The 24,433-nt window shown below is 41.0% G+C and overlaps 1 protein-coding gene across 1 annotated transcript in view; it reads left to right on the plus strand.

Annotated features, from left to right (window-relative positions):
- LOC134564901 (bromodomain and WD repeat-containing protein 3-like) overlaps window positions 1–24,433 on the plus strand; it is a 58,819-nt gene that overhangs the window by 29,231 nt on the left and 5,155 nt on the right. The window contains exons 8-33 of the mRNA XM_063424186.1: window positions 843–1,064; window positions 2,434–2,534; window positions 4,497–4,567; window positions 5,423–5,523; window positions 6,655–6,695; window positions 8,069–8,173; window positions 9,172–9,325; window positions 9,765–9,899; window positions 10,296–10,424; window positions 11,499–11,724; window positions 12,570–12,740; window positions 14,279–14,462; window positions 14,912–15,005; window positions 15,610–15,759; window positions 16,896–16,972; window positions 17,596–17,773; window positions 18,499–18,615; window positions 19,089–19,196; window positions 20,252–20,376; window positions 20,581–20,663; window positions 21,091–21,202; window positions 21,617–21,678; window positions 21,764–21,919; window positions 22,607–22,727; window positions 23,664–23,789; window positions 23,873–23,954. Of these exons, the coding sequence (XP_063280256.1) occupies window positions 843–1,064; window positions 2,434–2,534; window positions 4,497–4,567; window positions 5,423–5,523; window positions 6,655–6,695; window positions 8,069–8,173; window positions 9,172–9,325; window positions 9,765–9,899; window positions 10,296–10,424; window positions 11,499–11,724; window positions 12,570–12,740; window positions 14,279–14,462; window positions 14,912–15,005; window positions 15,610–15,759; window positions 16,896–16,972; window positions 17,596–17,773; window positions 18,499–18,615; window positions 19,089–19,196; window positions 20,252–20,376; window positions 20,581–20,663; window positions 21,091–21,202; window positions 21,617–21,678; window positions 21,764–21,919; window positions 22,607–22,727; window positions 23,664–23,789; window positions 23,873–23,954 (3,231 nt within the window). The remainder of the gene's footprint in view (window positions 1–842; window positions 1,065–2,433; window positions 2,535–4,496; window positions 4,568–5,422; window positions 5,524–6,654; window positions 6,696–8,068; window positions 8,174–9,171; window positions 9,326–9,764; window positions 9,900–10,295; window positions 10,425–11,498; window positions 11,725–12,569; window positions 12,741–14,278; window positions 14,463–14,911; window positions 15,006–15,609; window positions 15,760–16,895; window positions 16,973–17,595; window positions 17,774–18,498; window positions 18,616–19,088; window positions 19,197–20,251; window positions 20,377–20,580; window positions 20,664–21,090; window positions 21,203–21,616; window positions 21,679–21,763; window positions 21,920–22,606; window positions 22,728–23,663; window positions 23,790–23,872; window positions 23,955–24,433) is intronic.

Genomic DNA, 24,433 nt, shown 5'->3' on the forward strand with positions numbered 1-24,433 from the left:
CCTGGATTTGTAGTGTGTCAGTGAATCTATGATAATTATTTTAAGTTATTCTCCAGAATGCAGTGACATCCATTTCTTTGGTGATGTCCTTGCTTTTTGTTTGGCATATTTAAAAATCAACAGATTTTACAAATGAATGTTGCATTTTTAGCTGTTAATGTTAATCCCTGTGCATGGAGTGACAGGAAAAGGAGGAATGGCTTCCCACTGCCAGAGGGGAGAGGGTTAGGTGGGATATTGGGAAGAAATCCTTCTCTATGAGGGTGGTGAGGCCCTGGCACAAGGTGCCCAAAGAAGCTGTGGCTGTCCCATCCTTGGAGCCAGGTTGGATGGAGCAACCTGGGATAGTGGAAGGTGTCCCTGCCTTCCAAATAGATCCCTTTCCAACATCAACCATCCTGTGATTCCATTATTCTCTTTTATCAAATTGAAATCCTGGACTCTAGAAGATTATCTCCAGACTCCACAGTTCATAGAATCATAGCATCCCAGAGTGGTTTGGATGGGATGGAATATTTCAAAGTCATCCAACCCCACTCCCTGCCATGGGCAGCGACACCTTCCACTATCCCAAGGTGCTCCAAGCCCCATCCAACCAGGTCATAGGCACCTCAAGGGATCCAGGAGCAGCCACAGCTTCTTTGGGCAATCTGTGCCAGGGCCTCCCCACCCTCACAGGGAAGAATTTCTTCCTAAAATTGTGCCACTGTGGAATCCCACTGAGTTGTTCTGTCAGTTCACGGGGGTTGGGATCCCTGTCCATCCGTGGTGATCTGAGTGTGACATGCATGGAACGTGTCCCATATTTTCTGTAATCTTTGGGAATTCCTGTGGAATTTCAGGGCTCAGATGACTGTTTGGTAAAGATCTGGGCCACGGATGATGGGCGCCTGCTATCCACCCTGCGGGGCCACTCGGCCGAGATCTCAGACATGGCCGTCAACTACGAGAACACGCTGCTGGCCGCGGGCAGCTGTGACAAGGTGGTCAGGGTGTGGTGCCTCCGGACCTGTGCCCCCCTCGCAGTCTTGCAGGGCCACTCAGCTTCCATCACTTCCATACAGGTAAGGACTGATGGGGTTTTCCCCTAAACCCTTCAATTAGAATGGTAATAAGAGCTGTGGCAGTCAAGGATAAAATTTTGTCTATGATTTGTCCCAACTCAAGGGTGTTTTTCCTGGTTAACTCAATCCTATGGTGCCTAGGGGATCATCCTCCTACTTCCATGTGCTTTTAGCTGTGTGATCCCGCTGCTGCTTCCTTAGGTCTAGAAAATGGGGGATCTGATGCTCTTTTAGAGCAACTCAGAAAGCAGCAGCATCTCCTTGGCTCAACTTGCTGATGTATTTGGCATCTTTGGTGGTGCTCCTGGCACAGCACCTGACCCAACACTCTTGTGGTCACAGAGAATATTTGTTTTTCAGAAGGATCAGTTAAAATTCCTTACTCCCCATTTCTTGTTTCCTTGTTATCTTAGCTTGTAGCTTAAAGAGCTGCTCTGGATGTTGTAGCAAATGCAGATTTTCTTTAAAAAAACCTCACAACTGCCAGGCAGAAACCTCCAAAAAACAAATTTCTGGGATAAAAAAGACAATCCCTGCAATTTGGCAGGTGATACACATAGAGGGGAGAGTGAGTGGGGCTGTTTGGCTCAGAATTTCTCTCTCCTGGAGTGGTGCTGCCTTGGATTCAGCACAGGCTTCTCCATCGTGCCAGTATTGTCCAGGAGTCTCATTCCTCCCCATCTTCCCTACACTTCCAGTTTTGTCTGATTTCAACCATATTAAGGTGATTGCATTAGAAACCTATTTTCCAACCTGGCTTTATAACTGATGTATTATTTGTTTACATGTGTGTATATATATATATATGTGTGTGTGCACGTTTCTCTCAAGCTCTTTGTAAAACTGATAATTTAGAATATAATCAGTCACTGCTTTTTGAGGAAGCAGTACTGGATTCTTTTATCAAATTACCAGGTAGCCTGAGGATTAAAGGTATTGCTGCAGTTATGAAATTAAGAATAAAAAACTTTCCCACTCCTTAGAGACGTTTAGGAAGATAGAGGGGATCCTGCTGTGCAGCTGTTCTTCGTTGGGCTTGGATGCAGGAATAGTTGTATTTGCCATGTTTGATCCAGTTCTATCCTAGAAAGAACTATTTCCTCATGGTTTTGCCCCATTTACAGGGTCTGGGCTTGTTTCATTTCTCCAATTTCCTTTGTGAGGTAAAAACAAAGAATTCCTAACCAAAATGTAGGTGTTTCCCATTTCCTCGGCTTTTTGTGGAAGTTCAGGTTCTGTGCTTACCCCTGCTCTCTATACTCCCGGGGAGAAACTAATGTGTTAGTGAAAAACATTCTTGTCAGCAAGTTTCCAGCATGAAAGAAGAGAAAATAGGAGCTGCTTTAATTGTTACAACTTTTATTTTTAGTTCTCTCCAGCAAGGAAAGGAACAACTCGATACCTCACTTCCACTGGTGCCGACGGAACAATCTGTTTCTGGCAGTGGCATGCAAACACCATGAAATTCAAGTGAGACTGTTTGGATAATTACAATTATTTGAACTCAAGGAGAACTTTATTTTTAATTTTGGCATGGAGAAGAATGCTGAGATAATGAAAAAAGGGCATTTCCTTGCTCAGTAAACTGGTGTGTGGGACAGGAGCACTTTGGGATTCCGTGGCATTTGGAACCTGCCAAGGTCGTTTTACGGGTATAAAGTCTCTAAAGGTCTTACAGCATTTTAGTATCTAAGCAGAGTGGTTTATTTACAAAGCATGTATCTGAAGGTGCGAGAGTTCTAAGAGTGGTCTTACAATACGATCAGTTATAAACATAAATAAGCAAAGTCCAAATAAAACAATATCCAAAGCATAGAAATCTTAACACACAGAGTTCTAATGAAACAGCAAACAAAGCATAGAATTCCTAACAAGCAGAACTCTAGTAAGACTATAAGCAAGCATAAATCTGACATCACAGCCTCTAGGTAAATCAGCCTCCCATCTGACCCCAAGCAGGGTTTTCCAACCGTGGGGTCACAATAACAGAAAGGGATCACAAGATCACAGATCCCAGACAGGGGTCTCAGCCGCAGGGATCATGACAACAAAAGGGATCCTGAAATTCCGAACCCACACAAAGCCCTCGACCGCAGGGGCGCGGGTACAATGGGAAATCCCGAACCGCACAGAGTTCCCGTCCGGGGGGCTGCAGGGACAAGGAGGGGTCCCGGGGGTCCCAAACCCTTGCAGTTCCCGGTTGCAGAGACAGGAAGGAGGTCCTGGGGTCCCGGACCCTCGCAGACTCCCCAGCAGCCCCGAACAGAGTCCCGGGGCAAACACCGCAGGGGGAAAGGGAAGGGATGGGATCGCAGGGGCAAGGAGGGGTCCCTGGGGTCCTGCACCCTCGCAGGGGGAAGGGACGGGACCCCAGGGCCCAGATCCCAGGCAACAATAGATGGTACCTTTAGAATCCCATTCGGCTCCCTGGCAAGGCTCCTTCCTCAGGCTGCAGTAGGCGGAGGTTGGATCGATAGATCGGATTGATCAATCAATCCCTCGACCGACCGACTAACCCAGAGGCTTTTTATCCCAAATTGCAAAATGCATATTCATATCTTTTATCTACACACTAACCAATCTAGGTACAATTCTAAAGTTCGTAAAACTACGAAAATCAGCGTCAAAACCTACGCACATAGCATATCTATTAACGTAAAACTCTATCTTACTAGCATAAGGTTCTACCTTGTTGTACATAAAACTCATACTAAAAATTATAAACAGTACTCTACTCTATTTTTGTTATGTCTGTACTTTATCACTAGGCCTAAAGTTCTGTCCTTGTACACTGGCAACTAGGACTTAGGGTATGTAAAACTTAAAGCTAAGGGTTAGAGTTCTACTTTATGCACTAAAGCTTTATATATTCTAATTTTTCTAAAGTTTTTAATTCTATCTCTGTACTTCTCACTCTCTGTGGAGGATCCATGGAAACATGGACTCCGACAGGAACCCAAAGGGGAGGCAGAGATTGGGGTTTTTATTTCTGAGGTTTGTGCTTTGCAAGCCAAAGTTGTGGAAGAAATTCCAGCTTTTACATTCAGGATTAAATCTCTGTCCAAAATGTACAGGCAGAAGAATTCATTTGCTTTTAATCAGAAGAATGTACATATGTAGATGTCATCAAATCCATATTTCATTGGAAGGAAATGCTATTGGATTAATGGTTTGGCAGGGTCTGTTTTAAATAGATTTGAATTGGCAAGGATGATGATAAATCAGTTAAATAATCTTCTCAGTTTAGAGAATTATTGTTTTCTTATTAAACTAAGGAAGAAAATTCCTAAAATGAAAAATAAATTCCAGCAAACTTAGGTGAGAATTATAAAATTAAGAGATTTGAGATGAACTTGACCTCAACCTGCTGAGCTGCAGGAAACTGTGTTGAATAAAGAAGGAAAAAATAAAAATATTGTGTTTTGCTTGTAGGGATCATCCTGTGAAGTTTGCAGAGAGGTCCAGGCCTGGTGTTCAGATCTCCTGCTCATCTTTCAGTTCTGGTACGTGTCCAGCTTCAGCTGTTTCATGAGTTTGGGGCTTTGGTGACAGTTCTGTTACTTCTCTTTCAATACAAATAGTGTTAAACCCTTTTCCAGTTAATTTTATCCCTGTCAAATGGTGATTATTGGGAATATTCCCTGCAAAGTGTCTGCCTCAAGCTGCTCTTTCTTCTTTTTCCTATAATTTAAGCTAAATATCTTGACCACTTCCAAGGCTTTCAGTCTCTTGTTTTGCACATCAGAGATATTTCTCTGTAACATCCTTTTAAGACTTTACCTTGTAAAGTTTTTGAGTGAAAAGTTGTGGAAATCCTCTGTCAAAGATTACACTTTTCCTAATCTTCCAAATTTGGCTGAGTTCTAAGAGGATCAATTCAATGTATTGGAAAATCTCAGCTTAACAAACCTCCTTTGCAGCTTTGAATGAGCAAAAATACTGAATTTTATAAAGAAAATGATGTAATTACTCATTAAATTTGCTTTTTGAAATTAAGAACTTTTGTTGAGACACGTTCCTTTTTTAAAGCCAGAAATCCTGAATTAACTAAGCCCATTTCAATGCAATAAACCATATAATAGTGCCCTTTTTGAGCAATATTATAAAGAAATTACAATAAAATACCTTAATCACTTCATCCCAACTCAGCAATAATGTCTCTAATGTGTGTAATGTAGCTATTGAAACTGCATTTAAATATTTTATTTGACATTTGCCTGTTTACATTGAAATTTTCTGTTTAAAACTAATTCTGAAATTTAAAACTAATTCCGAGAATTCTGAAATTAAAATAAATGAAGTTAAAATAAGTTTTTCTTTGGATGACTTTTCTTCTCACAGAGAATTCTCTGTTTTAGGTGGCATGTTCATTGCAACAGGGAGTACTGACCACGTGATAAGAATTTATTATTTGGGCTCAGAATCTCCAGAGAAAATGGCCGAGCTGGAATCTCACACGGTAGGAGGAAAATCCAAAAGAAAATCTCTTTTCCCCCCCCACCTTTTCCTCATTTCAGGAATTTGATTTCTGTACATCCTGGTTTTTTATTTACTGTCTAGAATTTGTTTGGCTTTCAACATTGTGGTATTTAAATGTTTATTTTTAAATCCCTCTGAGGCAAGAGGTTTGTGCAAAGTAGGCTTTATGTATTTCATTCCCCCAGAAAACTGAGGGACCAGATGATTTTCCCTTATTCTTGAAAAATGTCTGTGTTGGAATGAGGAACTAAAACAGTTTTAATGCACAATGTCATTGCACAATGTCATTTTTTCCAATAAACTTGCTGTTGAATAGTTAAATCCACATAAAACAAAGTAATTCAGAATCTGGACTGTACTGTCAAAATTTGGATCACAATGGTAATTTCATTTAGAAAATAAAGCTTTAAAGCAAATTTTTTTTCAGAATAATTCAGAAAGGTTACTATAAAAATTCAAACTACAAATTTACCACCTCAGGAACATTTTATGGATTGAGCCCAAGGTCTAAATTGATTCCCTGAACTTCAGTGGGAGTCGTGGCTCTCACATTGAAGTCTTCAAGCCAACACAACTAACAAGTATTTTGCTCACAAAAGAAAAGGATGTTTTCTGTATTGAACAGCTTTGGAAGAAGCTGTAATTCCTTTAATTTCTTTAAGTCCACTCTTAATCCTGCAGACAGCTGTCAGCCCCCCCTAAAACAAATCCCAGTTACTAGGAGACAGAAACATTAGTGGGATTAAGGAGGGCAAATCATGGAGCCAGAACAAGTATTTGGCAAATTAAAAAAAGGCAAAACTATGTCTAAAACATAACATTCGTTTCTCAATGATTTGTAAGTGTTAATAAAGCCAAGGTTTGTATTTTTTGGATTAAATTTTTTGATGCACTTTCATGCTAGGTCTAAAAATTGCAGGAAACCATCACCTCTCTGAAGGTTTTTATTTCAGTGTTTAACACAATGTGTCTGGGAAAGTTTTAACTTCAAATACAACTTTTCTATACTTGAATTTTTTTACAGTTTTTTTATTTGCTAAGTAAAAAGCTCATCATGGAGATCTTTTAGGCTGAGTTTTTCACTTCTGTTGTTTTCCTCCCTCCTGTTTAGGACAAAGTGGTTGCAGTGCAGTTCTGTAACAACGGTGACAGGTGAGTGCTGGCTTTTGGACGTGACAATGATGATACTTAATTTTCCAGACAACATTTCATGGAAAATTTGGCACAACAGGAAGATTTGCTCATGGGCTTAGCTTAATCTTGGACAAATTATTGCAGTGTGTTGCAAGATGTGTGTTGTGTCCACAAGCTCGAACTCGTTGTCCTCTGCTGTAACAACAAAAATGTTCTGTAACTGTGCTTTTAATTTGTTTATTCTTTCAAACAGCAAATTGGAACCCAAATTTTATAACCTCTCTGTCTAAGAACCTTCTCAGGTAGCCCCCACAGAGAGGTTGCTTGTGGAGGAAGAGCATTGTAATCAATGTAGTCTAAAGCAAAAGTTAGTAAATATAGATGTTTTTATCTCAGCTTTTGATCCTATGCCTTATTTTGCTGGGCAGGAGGTTTAAGGGATGTGCCTTTAAGGGATGAGCCTTCCAAGCCCAACTGTAGCTGTGCACCTGTACTTGGAGAACTTTGTCATGTAGAATTATGTGGGAATGTGCTGGAGTAATTGTAGCACCAGTTTATTCCAAGCCATGTGAGAGGGAATGAGGTCACATACTCACTGAAAATTATATTCTGTAACGACGCTTTGAATGGAAAAGGGGTACCTTCTTTTTTATTTTAATATAAAGAAGTAAAATTAAGAAAATTAATTTGTCAGAAGCATTTTCAAACTCTTTCATCACAGTGAAAAAAATCAGATCAGGGAAACTGAAAAGGTGAAACAATTACTTCATAAAATTGAATAGATTTGCTTTTTAAGTGTAATTTTGTATATAAATGGAATATACTTCCAAAGGTCTTGGCCATCCTGTGAAAATGTATTACTTGAGGAGCTTTTTTCCCAGTTTCTCAACAAAAATTATTTCTGTGACATTGATGGCCAAAGCATTATGATGTGGTTAAATACATTTGCTGTTCAGCTCCACAGGCAGGACAACCTCCTTGTGCTCCATTTGGCCTTTCCCTTGCCTGTCTTCACCCTGTCCCTAAGTTAATGCATTATAATTTATGCCAGACTCCTGGCATGCAGTTTCCCTTTCTTTGCTGCCACTCTGAGCTGTTCCAGGGATTTGCTGAAGTCATTAAAAAGGGAATTTGCAGCTCGTATGAGTTACAACATTGAAGTCATTCCAAGGCCATCTGCTGCCAGAGCCAAATGTAATTAATATTGTGGGCTAAAAACTCTCTTGTACCCTACAGTATCTGATAGGAAAATTGTAACCTCATGAGTAAGAGAAGTAGAGGTGCACAAGTGCACACTTCCAAGTGCATATATATAATTTATTGGTGTCCATGTGGGGATGAAAACATCTTTATTCAGAATTTCATGGCTTTTTTTCCCCTTTGACCCACAGCTTAAGGTTTGTCAGTGGAAGTAGAGATGGAACAGCAAGAATCTGGCACTACCATCAGCATGACTGGAAGAGTCTGGTCCTGGATATGTCTACAAAAATGACTGGGTAAAACAAAGCAAGTAGAACACACCTCATGGGCACATTTACCTGCAAGCTAAATCCTCCATTATATTGAAAACTGGTTATTTGCTTCCATTTTGAGTTGATTTCCATGCATGTATTGAAAATGTCATGGCTTTGTCAACTTACACAGTTAATTCACCCCCAAATAAATCATAATCTGTTGGTACTTCCCTATCCTAATGGTTGAGGAATATTTAGTATTTTACATATGAAATAAGAATGTCAAACAATTCATCTCACAGAAGGAGCTTTTGGTAGACCCCAGTGATCATTTGCTTATCTCTTATCTCTTATCTCTTATCTCTTATCTCTTATCTCTTATCATCTCTTATCTCTTATCACCTCTCCAACATGGTTCTTAGCATTGTATTTCTACCTTAGATTTCCAAGTAAGAGGTGAAATTAGTGTTTGGTTCTCAGGTTCAATTAGGGTTTTGAGTTTTTCTTTTTGAGATACTCAAGTGACTTCTTTAAGTGCCCTCTAATTGAATTGTAATTGAATAATCACAGCAACAAAGAGCAAAAATGGAGAAATCCATTAGGCACTTGCTTTGCAGAATTCTCCACATTTCAGTGGTTGCATTTGCAGTGTTTGCAGTTGGAAGTGTGAATTGGATTTATTTAGCAGGTTCCTGCTCATTGTGGAGTTTACTGATATTGATGACTGATAAGAAAAATCTCTTGGAGGAAAAAGCCAAATAGAGCTGAAAGGAAAAATTGGGGTAGGGAAGGATGATGGCTTAGGAACAGAGGAGAAAATGTCCTTTTTAAGGAAATAGAGCTCTATAAATCTCAGTGGCACTGAGTATTTTCCGTATTCGGTTTTTTACCAGTGCAGAACCATCCTTCATTCTCCTGCCTTAGCCAGAGTCACAGAGGTGCCTGTGATCCATCCTCCCCTGAATTTCATACTGAATTAGCTCTTGTAAATGTTTCTATATATAGTTACTGATTCCTTTTTAAATTGCTGCTTTCCATAGAAACAATGTGGCATCTGGAGAAGACAGGGTCACCAAGCTGAAGGTTACCATGGTGGCTTGGGATCGATACGATGCCACTGTCATCACTGCAGTCAACAATTTCCTCCTCAAAGTGTGGAACTCATCCACAGGGCAGCTTCTCCATAGCTTATCTGTGAGTACAATTCCAGGGGGGAATCCCAAGTGGATGGAGTTCACTCTGAGATTGATTTGAGGCTAAACTCATCACCATTGCCATGACAAGGATTTGGTGTTGAAGTATCCAGCTGTCCCTTGCCTGCTGGGAGGAGAGTGCACCATGAGGAAAGGAGCTGATGTGCAGAATCCTGGTGATTGCTGGCTGACAGGGAACCCTTTGGAGGCTCCATTTGTGCCCTGATGTCTCCTTCCTCCTCATCCCTCCCCATCTCAGTGCTGCTGATCAGTGACACTGCCAAACCTGTGACAGGAATGGTGACCAAGCACAGTTCCAGTAAATTGAGTTGTCCTGGATGACTCCCTGATCCGGGATGTCCTCTCAGTAACTCCCAGCATATGTAGAGAGACCACATGGAGAAATAAAACTTATTTTTTTCCCCCTGCTGTCATTGCAGGGTCACAACGATGAAGTTTTTGTTCTGGAGGCTCATCCCTTTGACCAAAGGATTGTGCTTTCAGCGGGACACGATGGGAATATTTTTGTTTGGGATACAGACAAAGGAACAAAAATTCGCAATTACTTTAACATGGTAAGAAGGATCACAGAAGGTTCATTGTTTTCTTTTTTCACAAAACTGGTCTTGAGACAAAAGCAGATTTCATTAAATACCTCCAGAGCTAGTACAGCTGTGAGATCTTTGGTGATCTTGCCCTATATCTGCCATTAACATAAAATGTAGACTTCCAGGTGGTTGTTCCAGAACATACATTAGAAGTTGGGCTGAAATTTCGGGACAGAGAGAAAATGTGAAGTATTACTTTGTTATTCAGTTTAACTTTAATAAATAAGTGTAAATCAGTCTTGAGCAAGATGAGAAATCACAGAATGAGGATTCAGTACATGTTGGAGCACAGGGGAAATGTTTGTGAAAATGCTCTTATAGAGAGTGTCTGGTTGTGAAAGGAATTCTCTGTGCTTGGTACAGATTGAGGGCCAAGGCCATGGAGCTGTTTTTGATTGCAAGTTCTCACCAGATGGGCAGCATTTTGCCTGCACAGACTCTCATGGACATCTGCTACTATTTGGTTTTGGATGCAATAAATATTATGAAAAGGTGGGTTGAATTAATTTTAAACTCTTCCCTGTCTTAACCTGATGTCTTGGTTTAGAAAGACAAGTATCTCTCAGGGAAAACTGGGGTTTCCCTTGGAATGGAGAATGTAAAAACCCCTCCCTCCAAATTTTTGCAATTCTTTGCAATTAGGAGCTTTCAGGCAGAAATATGGGAATAGGAATAACAGTTGTTTGCTAGGAATATAAAAAAATACAAATGCAGTAGAAAAAAAACCAAACAAGTAAACAAACAAAAGTCCTAGAACACCCTGACAGAGTCAGAGATATGACCTGACACCCTGTTGTCAGGGTGTTGGAAGCAGTCCAAATAAGTCCTCCTGGAGTAACAGATGTTGTTCTGTGAAGTAGAGATGATCCTGTAGAAAAAACAAAGGGGTCCAGTGCTGGCAAGATGGGTCCAGTCTTCCTCCAAGGATTCAGTGGAAAACCAGCTGCATTAGTGTTTGAGATTGCAGGTTTTATGCCAGTGGAAGGACTTTGGCTCCTCCTGCTGAGTGGAACATCTCACAATGGAATGAAGTAATGTTGTCAGTCATGTGAGAGGCCTTAAATGGCCCATTCACAGGTGATGTCCCTCGGAGGAGGATGGGTGCGGGAGGAGGATGGGTGCAGGAGGAAAGAAAAACAATATCTCCCAACAGGTTTCAACAGATGAAAATAGCATACACATTTTTGATTACATTTTTCAACCTGAGACACCTGATTTTGTCTTAGAAGTATTTGTGTTATTCCCTCACCCTGCCACAGACAAAATAAAAATTAGGTCATGGAGCAGTTGCTGTTTATCTAAATCAAAAAGATTTAGACCAGAGACTCTGTAGATAGAAGAGAAAAGCATGAACTTCTCTGTCCACCTCCCTTGGCCAATTTTACTGTTGAATTTCTGCATCAGGCCTTGGTAATAAACCACATTTGTGGTAGGAATCTGTTCTCTGTCATAACATTCCTTGTGCTGATCCCAAGTGTAGGAGTTGTGGTTTATGGGAGCCATTCCAGAGCAGCAAGACAGCTGCACATGGCCATTGATTTATTTTCTAAACTGCTTTTCTTTCAGATTCCTGATCAGATGTTCTTCCACACGGATTACCGGCCCCTGATCCGGGATGCCAATAATTATGTGCTGGATGAACAGACTCAACAGGCTCCACACCTTATGCCTCCTCCATTCCTGGTGGATGTTGATGGAAATCCTCATCCCCCGAGATTCCAGCGGCTGGTGCCAGGGAGGGAAAATTGCAAGGATGAACAACTTATTCCTCAGCTGGGATATGTGGCTAATGGTATTCTGTCCGAACCTCATAAATAATACACGTGTGGCACAGTATTGAACACTAGCTCCTGGGATGGTGCTGTGAGGATGTATAAATTAATGGTTAAAATTCAATATACAGGTAGAAGAGGGTGTGAGGTGGGGTTATGTGTGGAATCAAATTGACTGGAGGCAAGAGTATTCCAAAATCTGTGGATTTTTCCCAGGTATATGGCAGATGTTTAAAGCATTGTCTATTAATCTCTGTAACTGTGGATGTGAGAAAGAAATCAAGTAGGTGAGGAAGACATGGAAAACCAGCTTTTGTTTTTTAAAGCAGTTCTTTTTTTTCTTGTAGACACAAACTTTAGCAAAATACTGATCCCCCAAAAAGACCTTCCATTCTTACCTACTGAAGCATAATTTCTTTCTTCTCTTTCTAAGAGTTTGTGTTTATGTTCTATTGCGATCCCACCACCAATGGAGACAGGGGAAAGGAGAAACCAAGGGACAGGGGCATTAGGAAGGGGGGAGACCAGGGCAAACCATCAGAGCACCATTTAGGAGTTCTTTCTCTCAGTCTGGGGGGAGATTTAAAGTCTGTCTTGCAAAGGCCAGACCCTGGATATTGAATCAAGGGGTTGCAGGGACTCCACAATGTTCTACATGTGGTCTGGAATTTTGGGATTTTTTTATAACTTCTCTTCTAAACTTTGCCTCCATTTATTATATGAGAGCAGGAAGCCATCTGGTGATCAGATGTTTTGCAGAGCAGACAAATAGTGGTGCAGAGTTTTAAGTGAGATTATTTCTATGGTGTTTGGTAATACAGAAATCCATCATTTTATCAGCATTTGTGGCTTTGTTCTTGTCAAGGTGATGGTGAGGTGGTCGAACAAGTCATCGGGCAGCAAACCAATGACCAGGATGAGAGTATCCTTGATGGAATGATCAGAGAGCTCCAGAGGGAACAAGATCTGAGACTAATTAATGAAGGAGAAACTCTTCCAAACCCTCCACTCAACAGATCCCACTCTGTTAATGGAGGTCAGTGTCCAGCCTTATCTCCATCAATTCCTTCCTTATCACAGGAAGTACTATCAAAGTGTTAATGTCAGTTATGAGATGATGTCTTTGAGGATGCTTTTCTCTCTTCTTCTTGTATGCCTTATTAACCCCTGTGGAGCAGTGGGATGTTCTGTGGATTCCAACAGAGGAATTATAAATTTAAGGGGCAGCTGAGGGCACCCACTGGTCTAACTGGGCTGTATCTGATTGCTTGGAGTTATCCTGCTGTAAACCAGTTTCCTGAAAAATAAGCATGAAGTTCACTGTATTATCTTGATATCAGTGCAGAGATGAAACTTCATAACTGCAAAATGCCAAAATGAAAGCATATAATTAGGGGCTGTCAGTGGAATACTGTGTTGTGACAGACTAATGGTTTCCTGCTGCAGCACAAGTGAGCATCAGTGCTAATAAAATAAGCATGTTGCTCTGTCTTAGTGTTTCCTTAGAAAGCTTGAGATTATTCTCCTGGTAAGTGTTCTGCTACTGTGATTTTATTTTAATACACAAAGTGATTAAAAACTGAAACCACACTCAATCAGATATGAGCAGCTGAGTGAATGCAGCTGATGGGAGGGAGCAGATGCCCAGAACTGTGCTGCAAGTCAGCCTGAGCCTTGGGAGAATTCACAGCTGCTAATAAATCACTTCTAGGTTGACTGATTGCATGTGTTTGAAGTAGATTTCCTGGCAAAGCTCATTAGGATTTGGATGTGGAATTGCTTGTGTTTCAGTTCAAGGAGTAAGAAAAATATTAGGGAAAATACCAGGGAAAAAGTTAAAAATGCATTTTTGCTATGATCTAAGTTGATATTTCAAAAAGGTTGCCTAAAAGGCAGCTTCAGCTCACACAGTCTTTTCTGCTGCTTAGGATATGTTGATGTGTTGTACAGCCCCAGTTCCCAGTTTTATTTGTGTGTCCCTGTAGTTGTGTAAAGGAATTTCCAGATATGAATAGTGTGGAAATTAAAGCAGTTCCCTTCTAGAACTTGCATTGATCAATGACTTTGCCCACATGAACTGCCCGTTTGAGTAAGTAATTGGAGTATGTATAAAGTATTTAAATAACCAGATATTTTTATATGGCTTTGCACAACCATAAATCCAGTGTTATCATGTGATTTACCATATTTAAGCCTGTGGGAATTGTGTTGAGGGATAAGTAAAGACAATGATGGCAGTGATTCCATTATTATCAACCTTTGTTTATCAATCTTTGGGCCATCGTTAAGCTTTAAATGGTGGATGGGATACAGGGAAGGAATTGTTCCCTGGGAGGGTGGGGAGGCCCTGGCACTGGGTGCCCAGAGAAGCTGTGGCTGCCCCTGGATCCTTGGAAGTGTCCAAGGCCAGGTTGGACAGGGCTTGGAGCAACCTGGGATAGTGGAAGATGTCCCATGGCAGAGGCTGGCACTGTTTGCTCTCTAAGGCCCCTCCTAACCCAAACATCCTGTGACTCCATGATTTTATTGGTGGTTCATGGAAGTGAAGAAGCTCTTTCTTTATGTCTCCCCCAGCTCTTCGCAGCCCGGGCTTGGACGTGGCCTCCCCGCCCAACGTGGGGCTGCGCCGGAGCGGGCAGATCGAGGGCGTGCGGCAGATGCACCACAACGCGCCCCGCAGCCAGATGGCCACCGAGAGGGACCTCATGGCCTGGAGCAGGAGGGTGGTGGTCAACGAGCTCCCTCCAGGCATCAGCAAGTAAGAAGCGCAGTGGGACGAGAGATTAATTTGTGTAATGTATAACGATCCTTCCATACTCCTGGAGTGATTTTTCAGTGAGGTGTCAGCTTTGGGGCTTGGTTGGTTGGGTTGTTTGGAATATTGGGATCAGAATGGAGAATTGAGAATGGTAATTCCTTCTTTTCACAGCTCAGTCTTTCTTCAGTACTTCAAATACCACATTTCCCTCAAGCTTTATTTAAAAAAGACTTGAAAATAATTTTAATACATTTGAAAATAATTACGGCTGCTCAGCTAACGAGTTTTCTTTAACTTGTGATTCCAGCAGCAAATGGATGGATGCTGCTAGGGGGATTTATGCACAGATTTCTTAGAGCAGCACAAGTATTTTAATGTGTATATTAAGGAGACTGTTGAGCTCCATGATGATTTAATAAATATAATGTGTGTTTCTTATGTATAATTAGGGTCCAGGAAGAATGTCGATCTGCCAAAGGTGAAATAGAAGTCAGTTTATACACTGCTGACAAGAAGAGAAAGCCATCCCACACCTTACAACGGGTGAGTTAATGCCCTGGAAGAGACAACTTGGGAGCAAAGCAGTTCTGAGCACTGAGCAACAAAAATAAGACCAACAAAAAACCCCTAAACCAATTTTATTGAATTATTTAGAAGATCAATAGTCCTGTTTCCCTGGCTCACTGTCTTCTTCCTTCTGTAAATATGATTTGGCTGTCTATAATATCCAAATAGTGGTAAATCTCTATCCTTGAGACTTCAGTGGTGGGGAGATGCTGGGAAAGGAAAATCGCAGAGCCACGGTGGGTTTTCAGTTTGACTTGTGGAAAGTAGAGGTGCCAAACTGTCACAAGGGGCTGGATTTATCTTATGCAGAGACTGCAGGAGTTTTATAGAAAAAAATGGTATTTTCAATTATTTCCTTTCCAAAGACTGCTACTTTATAAAGTAGAATTTCTGTTGAACCAAAAATCCACACCTAAAACATCCACAATGTGTCAGAGATGTCTAATTTTACAATGATTTCTTACTGCTCAATTGTAACTGGGGTGCAACACTCAGCCACTGTAACCAGGCACCTTTTAACTGTGTAACTCATGAGTAACTCCCTGATTTGTCCCTGTTTGTGCTCCTGTCCCCCTGGCAGAGCGAATTCCAGGCGGGAGGCGGCCGCTCACTGCGCAGGAACCAGCGGAAGCGGCAGCACGCATACCAGACCCGCTCCACCATCGAGCACATCCAGCAGGGAGCCAGCCAGAACCCCTGTGCACGCCACAAGTCCAACAGCTCCTCTGAGGTCTGACCTTGTGGGGATCTGCTGCTCCAGCTGGATCCCTACAAATCGATGGGACCTGAGAGAATTCATCCAAGAATCCTCAAATTGCTGCTGATGCCATCACAAAGCCTCTCTTGATGATTTTTTGAGCAGTCTTGGGAATCCAGAGAGGTTTAGACAGGGACAGGACCCAGGGAATGGCTGAAGCTGTGCCAGGGCAGGGTCAGGCTGGATTTTAGGAAAAGGTTCTTCCCCAGAGGGTGCTCAGGCACTGCCCAGGCTCCCCAGGGAATGGGCACAGCCCCAAGGCTGCCAGAGCTCGAGGAGCGTTTGGACAACACTCCCAGGGATACACAGGGTGGGATTGTTGGGGTGTCTGTGCAGGGCCAGGAGCTGGACTCTGATCCTTGTGGGTCCCTTCCAGCTCAGGATATTCTGTGATTCTCCACATGGGAAGAAACACTCAGGTCACTGAGTCTCTGGGATTTGTGGTGTTCCTGTGGCATGTTGGTCTTCGAGAGTGAAGGATCACTTACCTAAATGCCAGGACAGTGTTCAAAAGTAGCTTAAAACAGCTCATGTATTTTTAGAAACCTGAAACATTTTCAAGTAAATTTAATTGGGTTGTGTTAAACCACTTGCTATTTTGGGATTTCATACAGCACATGGATTCTGGGTCAGGACTTTGATTTCATTTTGCAGTGCTTTGATCTCATCTACATCTGTAGACTGCCATGGAAAGAGATTGAATATTGGTATTAATCATCGATTTTGGCAAGGGAAGAATTTAAAAGATACCAGATAAATATAACTTGTTCTCCTTAAGGAAGAGATTGAACATTGTTGCTTTGTAAATGCATTGGAAGTACAGAACAGTTCAAAAAGCTGGGCCCTGGACACTAAAATTTATTAATCAAACACTTAAATAAGAACTCATTCTATAGTTCTGATATAATTAAAATTCACATTTGTTTTTATAGGAGCTATATAAGGATATATTATAATATTAACTAAGGTATAGGGAGAAATTTTGGATTTATTTCTTTAAAGCTAAACCAGCCCTTGAATACAAAGCTTTCCTCAGGTGACACAATTTGCTTGCAAACAAAAATGTTTTACCCTTGGCCCCAGAGTGAATCCTGTTGTTTTCACTACAGGAAGATGAGACTGTTGGCACAAGTGATGCATCCATGGATGATCCTGTGGCAGCTTGGCAGAGTGAAAGCAGTTCCAGGTACCTCCACTGGGCTCTGAATTGGTAACACTGATTTATTATGGGATTTAAGTAGGACAGTTGATATTGAGATATTCAGACTTCATTTTGAAGACTAATTTTTAACCAGTTCGTCATGAAACCTTTTACATTATGATTTTTTTTTCTGTTCTTTTTCTTTTCAAAGTCAAAAACAATTCTAAAAAAATGTTTTGTAAGAAAATATTGTCTTTAATTAAGAGCTTCTTGAAAAAATCAATGCCAGTTTGCCATATAAATGCTGTACAGGTATTATTTGGTATTAAAGAAGTCAGAACTGGATTTTTAGGGAAGTGCTCTAGTTCTTTAAATGTTTCATGCATTTTTTGCTGCCAGTTCTTATGAAGTCAGTCTGTAAATCAGTGAGATAATGAGAATTGATATCAGTCATAGAAGTAGTTTTACTGTGATTTTCAGATTGATAAAAGAATTTACTGAAATCACAAATCAGAGAGCACTTGTTTTTCTTTAAATTCACATGATAACAAAATTCTGTGCTCATCCTGAGCAGAACCAGGAGAGTCCAAATGTTTGGACTTTTCAATCCACTGTGGGGAAACTGAAGTTTTCTGTTCTCTTTCTTACAACTTTTTCACTATCTGCAGTGATTCATCAAGTGAATATTCAGACTGGACAGCAGATGCTGGGATTAATCTTCAGCCTCCAAAGAGACAAACCAGGCAGGCAGCTCAGGAAATCTGTAGTAGTTCTGAAGATGAAAATATGAAGGGAACAAAAGGGCTGGAGCCAAAGCGAAGGAAACTTAAACAGCCAAGGAAAAAGGTCAGCAAGTGTAATTCTTAGTGTCTTTTGTACTTTATGAATATAAATTTAGGGTTTAGTGGTTGTTTTCAAAGTAAAGTTTTTCATAAATGGGTGTAGAGTAAAAAAAAAAATTATAGAGATCACAGTAATTGTGGTACCAGTGGTACCAAGAATTTTTTTTGTTTGTTTTATTGTGCTTCCATATTTCCCACAGGTGATTCTTCATTACAAATGCCATTTTTTTCTCCCAGATTTATGCTCCTCACCACAGTCAGGTTTACAACAGGGTGGTTTTGTTGTAAATTTATAATGGTTCTGTATTGTATTGACACGGTCAGATTTCTTTTTCCTGGTATTTTTTTAAAGACATTTAGAATACTTATAAAAATACAATTTATTTCTTTATTATAGAACCACAGACTGGTTTGGGTTGGAGAGATCTTTAAAGATCATCTTATCCCACCCCCCTGCCATGGACATTTTAATGATTTTTGAAGGTTTTAATTTTCAATTATATTTATAACAAACCTGTCTTACTCTGCTATTTAGTGGAGATTTTGGGAAGGATGACACTCCACAATTTGCTTTTCCTTGTATCTTACCTGCAGTAACTGCTGCATGATGAGTTTTCCGTAGTAATTAACTCTATTTTGAATATTGTGTCGATTGCATTCTAAATTAATGCAAATATTTGACTTGTTCATGTAACTTACCTATATTATCTCCTGATGTGCTGTGTTTAGAAAGCCAGTGGGCTGCTGTCCCTCGAAGGGGAGCCCAGTGAGGAGTGGCTGGCCCCACAGTGGATCCTGGACACCATTCCCCGCCGCTCGCCCTTCGTGCCCCAGATGGGAGATGAGGTACTGCCCTCAGCAATTCTCACATTCCCAGGGGAATGAGCAGCTCAGCTTGCTTTGGACTGTTCTACCCAGCAATATTTGCAGGGAATTGTGTTAAGGACAGGCTGAGTTTTGATAACTTTGTTAATTCCCAGGCAGTTTGTTGTTTACAGATCCACATCCCGCATCCCTTTTTCTGCACAGGTAATTTGGGATTGGCAGGAAAAATTTGGTGTGCATCTTCACCTGCACATTTCTTAATGATCCCAGTTTTAAAGCACAGAGCAGGTGCCAATTTGGAGGCTGATATAAATATTTTTAACTAGAAGAGTGTTTCATGATTAAATAAATAAGTATGCAATGTGTTCTGAAAGGGATAAGACCTGGTATAGAATGTACAGGAAGAGCACAATCAGTAAAATAATTTTCTCTACTTTTCTCTTTTCATTTGCTCTTTTTTCTCTCTTAATTTTATCTTTTTTTTCTCCTTTAAGATCATCTACTTTAGGCAAGGCCATGAAGCTTATGTGAGGGCAGTCAGGAAAGCCAAAATTTACAGTATTAACAAGCAAAAACAACCATGGAACAAAATGGAACTCAGGGTAAGTTTAAGAAATACTTCAAAGGGCTGAACGCCTTTGTAATGTTAAACTGACATGGAAAACTGGCATGAAAAATGTAAAGAAAGCATTGATTTAAATGTCAATATCAAAGTTTTAATTGTAAATATTAAAGTCAGTTTTTATTAACACAAAGTCTTTACATCTGTTCACTTCCTGGTTTTGGACTTGATTCTCAGGAGTCTCTTTCAACACAATTTATTTTTGCTTGAACACTGAATTCATTCAGAGCCCACCACTGCAGAGTTGTTTGTGGTTCTCTTGCCACTCTACAGTGACCTGAGCATTTGGGTTCTGTTTCTTGTTTTTAATGCTGTGGTAAGAAATAAGAAATCATGGTTTAAACACCTGAATGTGTGCAGGAGTTCTCTTAAACACTGGATCTTGCTTTGAATGAGTTCCCAAGACTTAATTCACAGTATTGCCATTTTTTTCCTGCTTTCCTCAGGTTTCATATCAAGAGAAGAGCCCATATATGTGCTCATATTCACTTAACCATGCCAGTGGTTCTATTAATAAAAATAATTGTTTTACTGGGAAAATACCCAGTTACCAGTCTCAGATATTCAGTGATTCCATCTGTAATTTTCCAAGGCATCATCAGTTTGTGAGGAAAAGGAAATAGTTGTTCTGTTAGGATGGGCTTTGACAGGACATGAACATAAAGGCTATTGTGGAATTTCTGTTTTCAGAGCAAGAGTTTCCTTTTTTCCCCCTGTGCAAGAGTGATGGGGTCCCTGGGGTAGGTCAGGGAGAACCTTTGGTGTGCTTAAAACTGGGTTTGTTCCTTAAAACCTTCTTAAATAATTTGTAGAAATCCTGTTCACAAACCTGCCAAGGGAATGAGCTTCTTCATTTTTCTTTTTGAGGTGACAGTGATTGATTTTAGTATTTGGAGGGGAAAATGTAATGGATGAAATTACCTGTGCTGTAAAGTGGAAATATATTTGGGTTTTATTAATATGTTTCACTTTAAAATGGATATTTTTGTTGTTGGCAAGGTAAAATAATGCTGTTCCATGCTTCTTGCTAACTAGGAACAAGAATTTGTGAAGACTGTAGGAATTAAATATGAAGTTGGGCCTCCCACACTCTGCTGCTTGAAGCTTGCATTCCTGGATCCAGTCACAGGCAAAATGACAGGAGAATCCTTTTCCATAAAGTAAGTCACTGGAATGCTGATAACATTCTTCAAGAGCTTTCCTTGCAGTGTAGAAGCTTCCCCCTCCTCCTTTCCTATTTACTGTGCAAGGCATGATGATGGCAGTAATGGTTATCCCAAATGCATGGAATTTGAGGACTGTGTAGTTCATCTAGAACTGTATTTCTGGGTAATAGCAACTTTTTTTGGTCTTATTTCCTGAAGGTACCACGATATGCCAGATGTTATTGATTTCCTTGTGCTGCATCAGTTTTATAATGAAGCCAAAGAAAGGAACTGGCAAATAGGTGAGTAGTTTTTTTCCCAATTCCATGTGTTTTGCACCATTTCTGCAGCTGTTTAATGGGATACAGTGTCTTCATTGCAGGATGCAAAGGACTATACACACGTGATATTGTAAAGGTTATTGGAAACTTTTATTTGATGTTTGCTGCAATTCCTGTAGCAAAAAAAAAAAAAAGAGAAATGAAACTGTTCCAAGGGCAGTGAGAGCAGGACAATCTCCTATCTGTTGGGATCTGAGGTGTGAGGCAGCTGTGAGTAATTCCCAGAGATGGGCAAGTCCTGCCCTGAGGGCAAGGGCTCAACTCCTGTGGTGCAAAATGTAAGGATGGAAGTAGGGCATTCACAAAAGAGGGAGCTGATTCTCTAAAAGGAAATACTTAGCAATTCTTGATGTTTTTCCTTTTCTGAATGCAATGTTTGCCCTTCCAGGGGATAGATTTCGCAGTATCATTGATGATGCCTGGTGGTTTGGGACTGTGGAGAGTCAGCAGCCTTTCCAGGAAGAATATCCTGATAGTTCCTTCCAGTGCTACAGTGTTCAGTGAGTATTTCCATGTCCTGGGGCTCTTACACAACTCAGAGAACTTCAGAAATAGGATCAAGAACCTCAAGAACTGGAATACCTTTTTCCATTTAAATACATACCCAGACACTTTATTTACTTATGTAATTTAATGTATTGTACTTATTTGTTACTTACTATTTATTTATTTTAGAATATTTGGAATATTTCCTTAATTTGAATATTTACCCATTTAATTTTTGAATCTATTCCTAAAGCAACACTTGTGGTATGAACAGCAGTGCACTGACTTTATAGGAGATATAAGAGGAAAATAGGGAGTTGAAATGTCTTATTCCTAACTGGAGTGACCTTTTGGGTCAAATCTGGTAAAGAAAAGGCGTGTCTTTATATTCAGCTCTAACTTGTGCATTTGAATGAATTTTTTAATAGCTGGGACAACAATGAAAGAGAGAGGATGAGTCCATGGGACATGGAACCGATCCCAGAAGGAAGTAAGTGTGTGTTGGATTCCTATCCCTGCACAAAGCAAACAGCTTTGGGGCCCTGGATTTACCCTCTGGAATTGTTCCTCTCCAGCTGTGTATCCAGAGGAGGTCGGTGCTGGAGTTCCTGTGACCCCAGAGGAGCTGACAGCTCTTCTCTACAAACCCCAGGAAGGAGAATGGGGGGCCCATTCCAGAGATGAGGAATGTGAACGAGTAATCCGAGGGATTGAGCAGCTTCTTTCCCTTGGTATGTTTGGAGAGAAAAGGGGGAAGGATTAACAATATCAGGGAGGTGGCACAGGACTGAAGAGTAGATGGGATGGAGTGCTGGGACTTGGTGTGGAGTATTTGAAATGTACTCAACTAAATTACTGAAAACAGCCTTTTAAATTTCATATTTCAGTTTCCAAGCTAAATCTCCTTTTTTTCTGGGGCTTCACCTGATTTCCTTCAGTGGGGCTTCCCAGTGGGTCATATCTAAAGGTGAAAGAGCAAAACATATAATTAAACCCCTCAAAACCAACCAACAAATCCTCACTAAATACCCTCACCTCCAAAATCCTTGTAACTGGTTTGTAACCATTTAATAGCACACTGTGCTTTAAATTCTACATCCAGGACATGTCTGTGTTCTTACTTGATGTTGCGTGTTGTAGTATTCCTGTTGTAAGTGCAAATGCCACGTTCCTTTCAGTCAAATTGGCTGCTGGCACACGAATCTCAGATGTGCTACTTAAACAAAAAGTGCTTTTTCAAGAGTAGGAATAGATGGTACAAGAGGAGGAACCCTGCCCTGTGGGTAATGACATCCTCAGCTGTAGATCTGCGTTGCTTTTGCCAAATTCTTTGAAAGAAACCCCAGAAACCATTAAAAGGAATCTTGGTATAACATCCCTTGGAGGCATCTAAATGATTGTGGTCTTTTGTCTTGCAGACATTTCTAATCCCTTTGCTGTTCCAGTGGACCTTAGTGCTTATCCCATGTATTGCACTGTCGTTGCTTATCCAACTGACCTCACCTCCATCAGGAGGAGGCTTGAAAACAGGTTTTATAGGTGAGTTTGGGTTTGTAGCTGACATTTACTGCATTTATTAGTATGTGGAGCTGAATGCTGTTTAAAGTCCCTTCAGCAACTGCCTGAGATCAGATTGGCCTTGGGCAAAGTGAGTCTTCCTGAATAATAAATTCTCTTGGCTGTGGAATTGCATTTTATGGAAATGGTTTGCTCTGGCTCACCCCTGGAAAGTGTATGGTTTATCTCAAGTCTGTAACCTCCCTGCAGTATCGTGTATCTGTAACTCTATTGGCTGAGGAATCTTACCGCGCCTACTTCGAAACTCCCTGTTAAGAGTGCAAGGGGAAGTGGGCTCCTTCTCTTTGCCCGGGAGGTCTCCATAGGCTCCCCTTCCCTCTCTCCCCTTCCCTTCCCCCTCTCCCTCAGTGACCATGCTGCCTTCCCGGGGTAAGACTCCGAATAAACCCTCATCTCATCAGCACCTCACCAGCGTCTGGAGTCTCTTTACCTGCCAGCATGCGAACACCCACGACCCTAGAGCCTGGGGGGCTCCTGGGGAACCTTCCCCGGGGACCCCCCCCCTTAAATCTAAATTACAACACTTGGCCATGTTGTTAAGGCAAACGCTGCCGTAGCTCGATCTGGAGTGTTGGTTTAACACCCTAAGCCTTGCTCTGTGTTGGAGGCAGAGCATGTTTGGTTTGTTTCCATCCCTGCTGCCTTTGAGCAGGGTCTTTGCTTGTGTTGCAGTTGCCAGAAGGGGACTGAATAATGCTGGAAACTGGAAATCTGTTTTTCCAGTTAATTTGGGAATAAATAATGCCCTGCTCTTATTTTCCTCTCTGAGGACCACCTGTTTCTGCTTGATCTGAATTCCAAATTCAGTTTTTTACTGAAGAATCCTACTGCATGTGGAAGAAAAATAACATACACCTTCCTCTCCATCCCATTCCTTTAATTTTGTGTATTTTTCAGGAGAATCTCTGCCCTGATGTGGGAGGTAAGATACATTGAACACAATGCCAGGACTTTCAACGAGCCAGACAGCCCCATAGTCAAAGCAGCCAAAATTGTGACAGATGTCCTGCTCCGCTTCATTGGGTGAGTATGGACCTCACAGACACCACAGCTCCAATTCCTTGGGTCCTTCATTGTTTACCTTGGTTTTTGTCATTGTCCTGCAGAGATCAGAGCTGTACTGATATATTAGAAATCTACAACAAGGTGAAAGCAGAAGACCTGAGCAGTACTGATGAGGAAGAGGAGGTAAGATCATTTCCTTGCCTTTTAAAATTCAGCACATTAAAGAAATTTTTATTTTTGTTGAGTCTTTATTTTATGGGTAATTGCACTGAGTTTTGGACATGAGGCTGTTTAGGCTCACCTGGGACAATAACCTTCCTGTAGTAAAAATGCTTCTTGGAACTGTCTGTCTTTAATCTTCTCTCAGTACATGATGTTTTGTTGGAAGGATGAGTAATGAGGGGAGCTGGGAAGTGGAGCTGTTACTCAGTCAGAAGGACAAAAGCTCTCCATTGTCAGTGAGGCAGCAAAGCTGATTTCCTTATGTAATTCTGTGTCATTTCCCATCAGTTGATCCCTGGAGGGAAATGTCAGGTAGAATCCAGGGTAGATATCACTGCCTTGAGCTGCTTCCCTCTCCTGACACCTTCTCCCCTTCAGTGCAGTTTGAAATGTGCTGTAGTTCCTGTTGCCAAGTGCCCTGTGGTGGTTGTTGGCTGGTT

The sequence above is a fragment of the Prinia subflava genome (assembly GCF_021018805.1).
Source record: "Prinia subflava isolate CZ2003 ecotype Zambia chromosome W unlocalized genomic scaffold, Cam_Psub_1.2 scaffold_22_NEW, whole genome shotgun sequence".
Classification (NCBI taxonomy): Eukaryota; Metazoa; Chordata; class Aves; order Passeriformes; family Cisticolidae; genus Prinia; species Prinia subflava.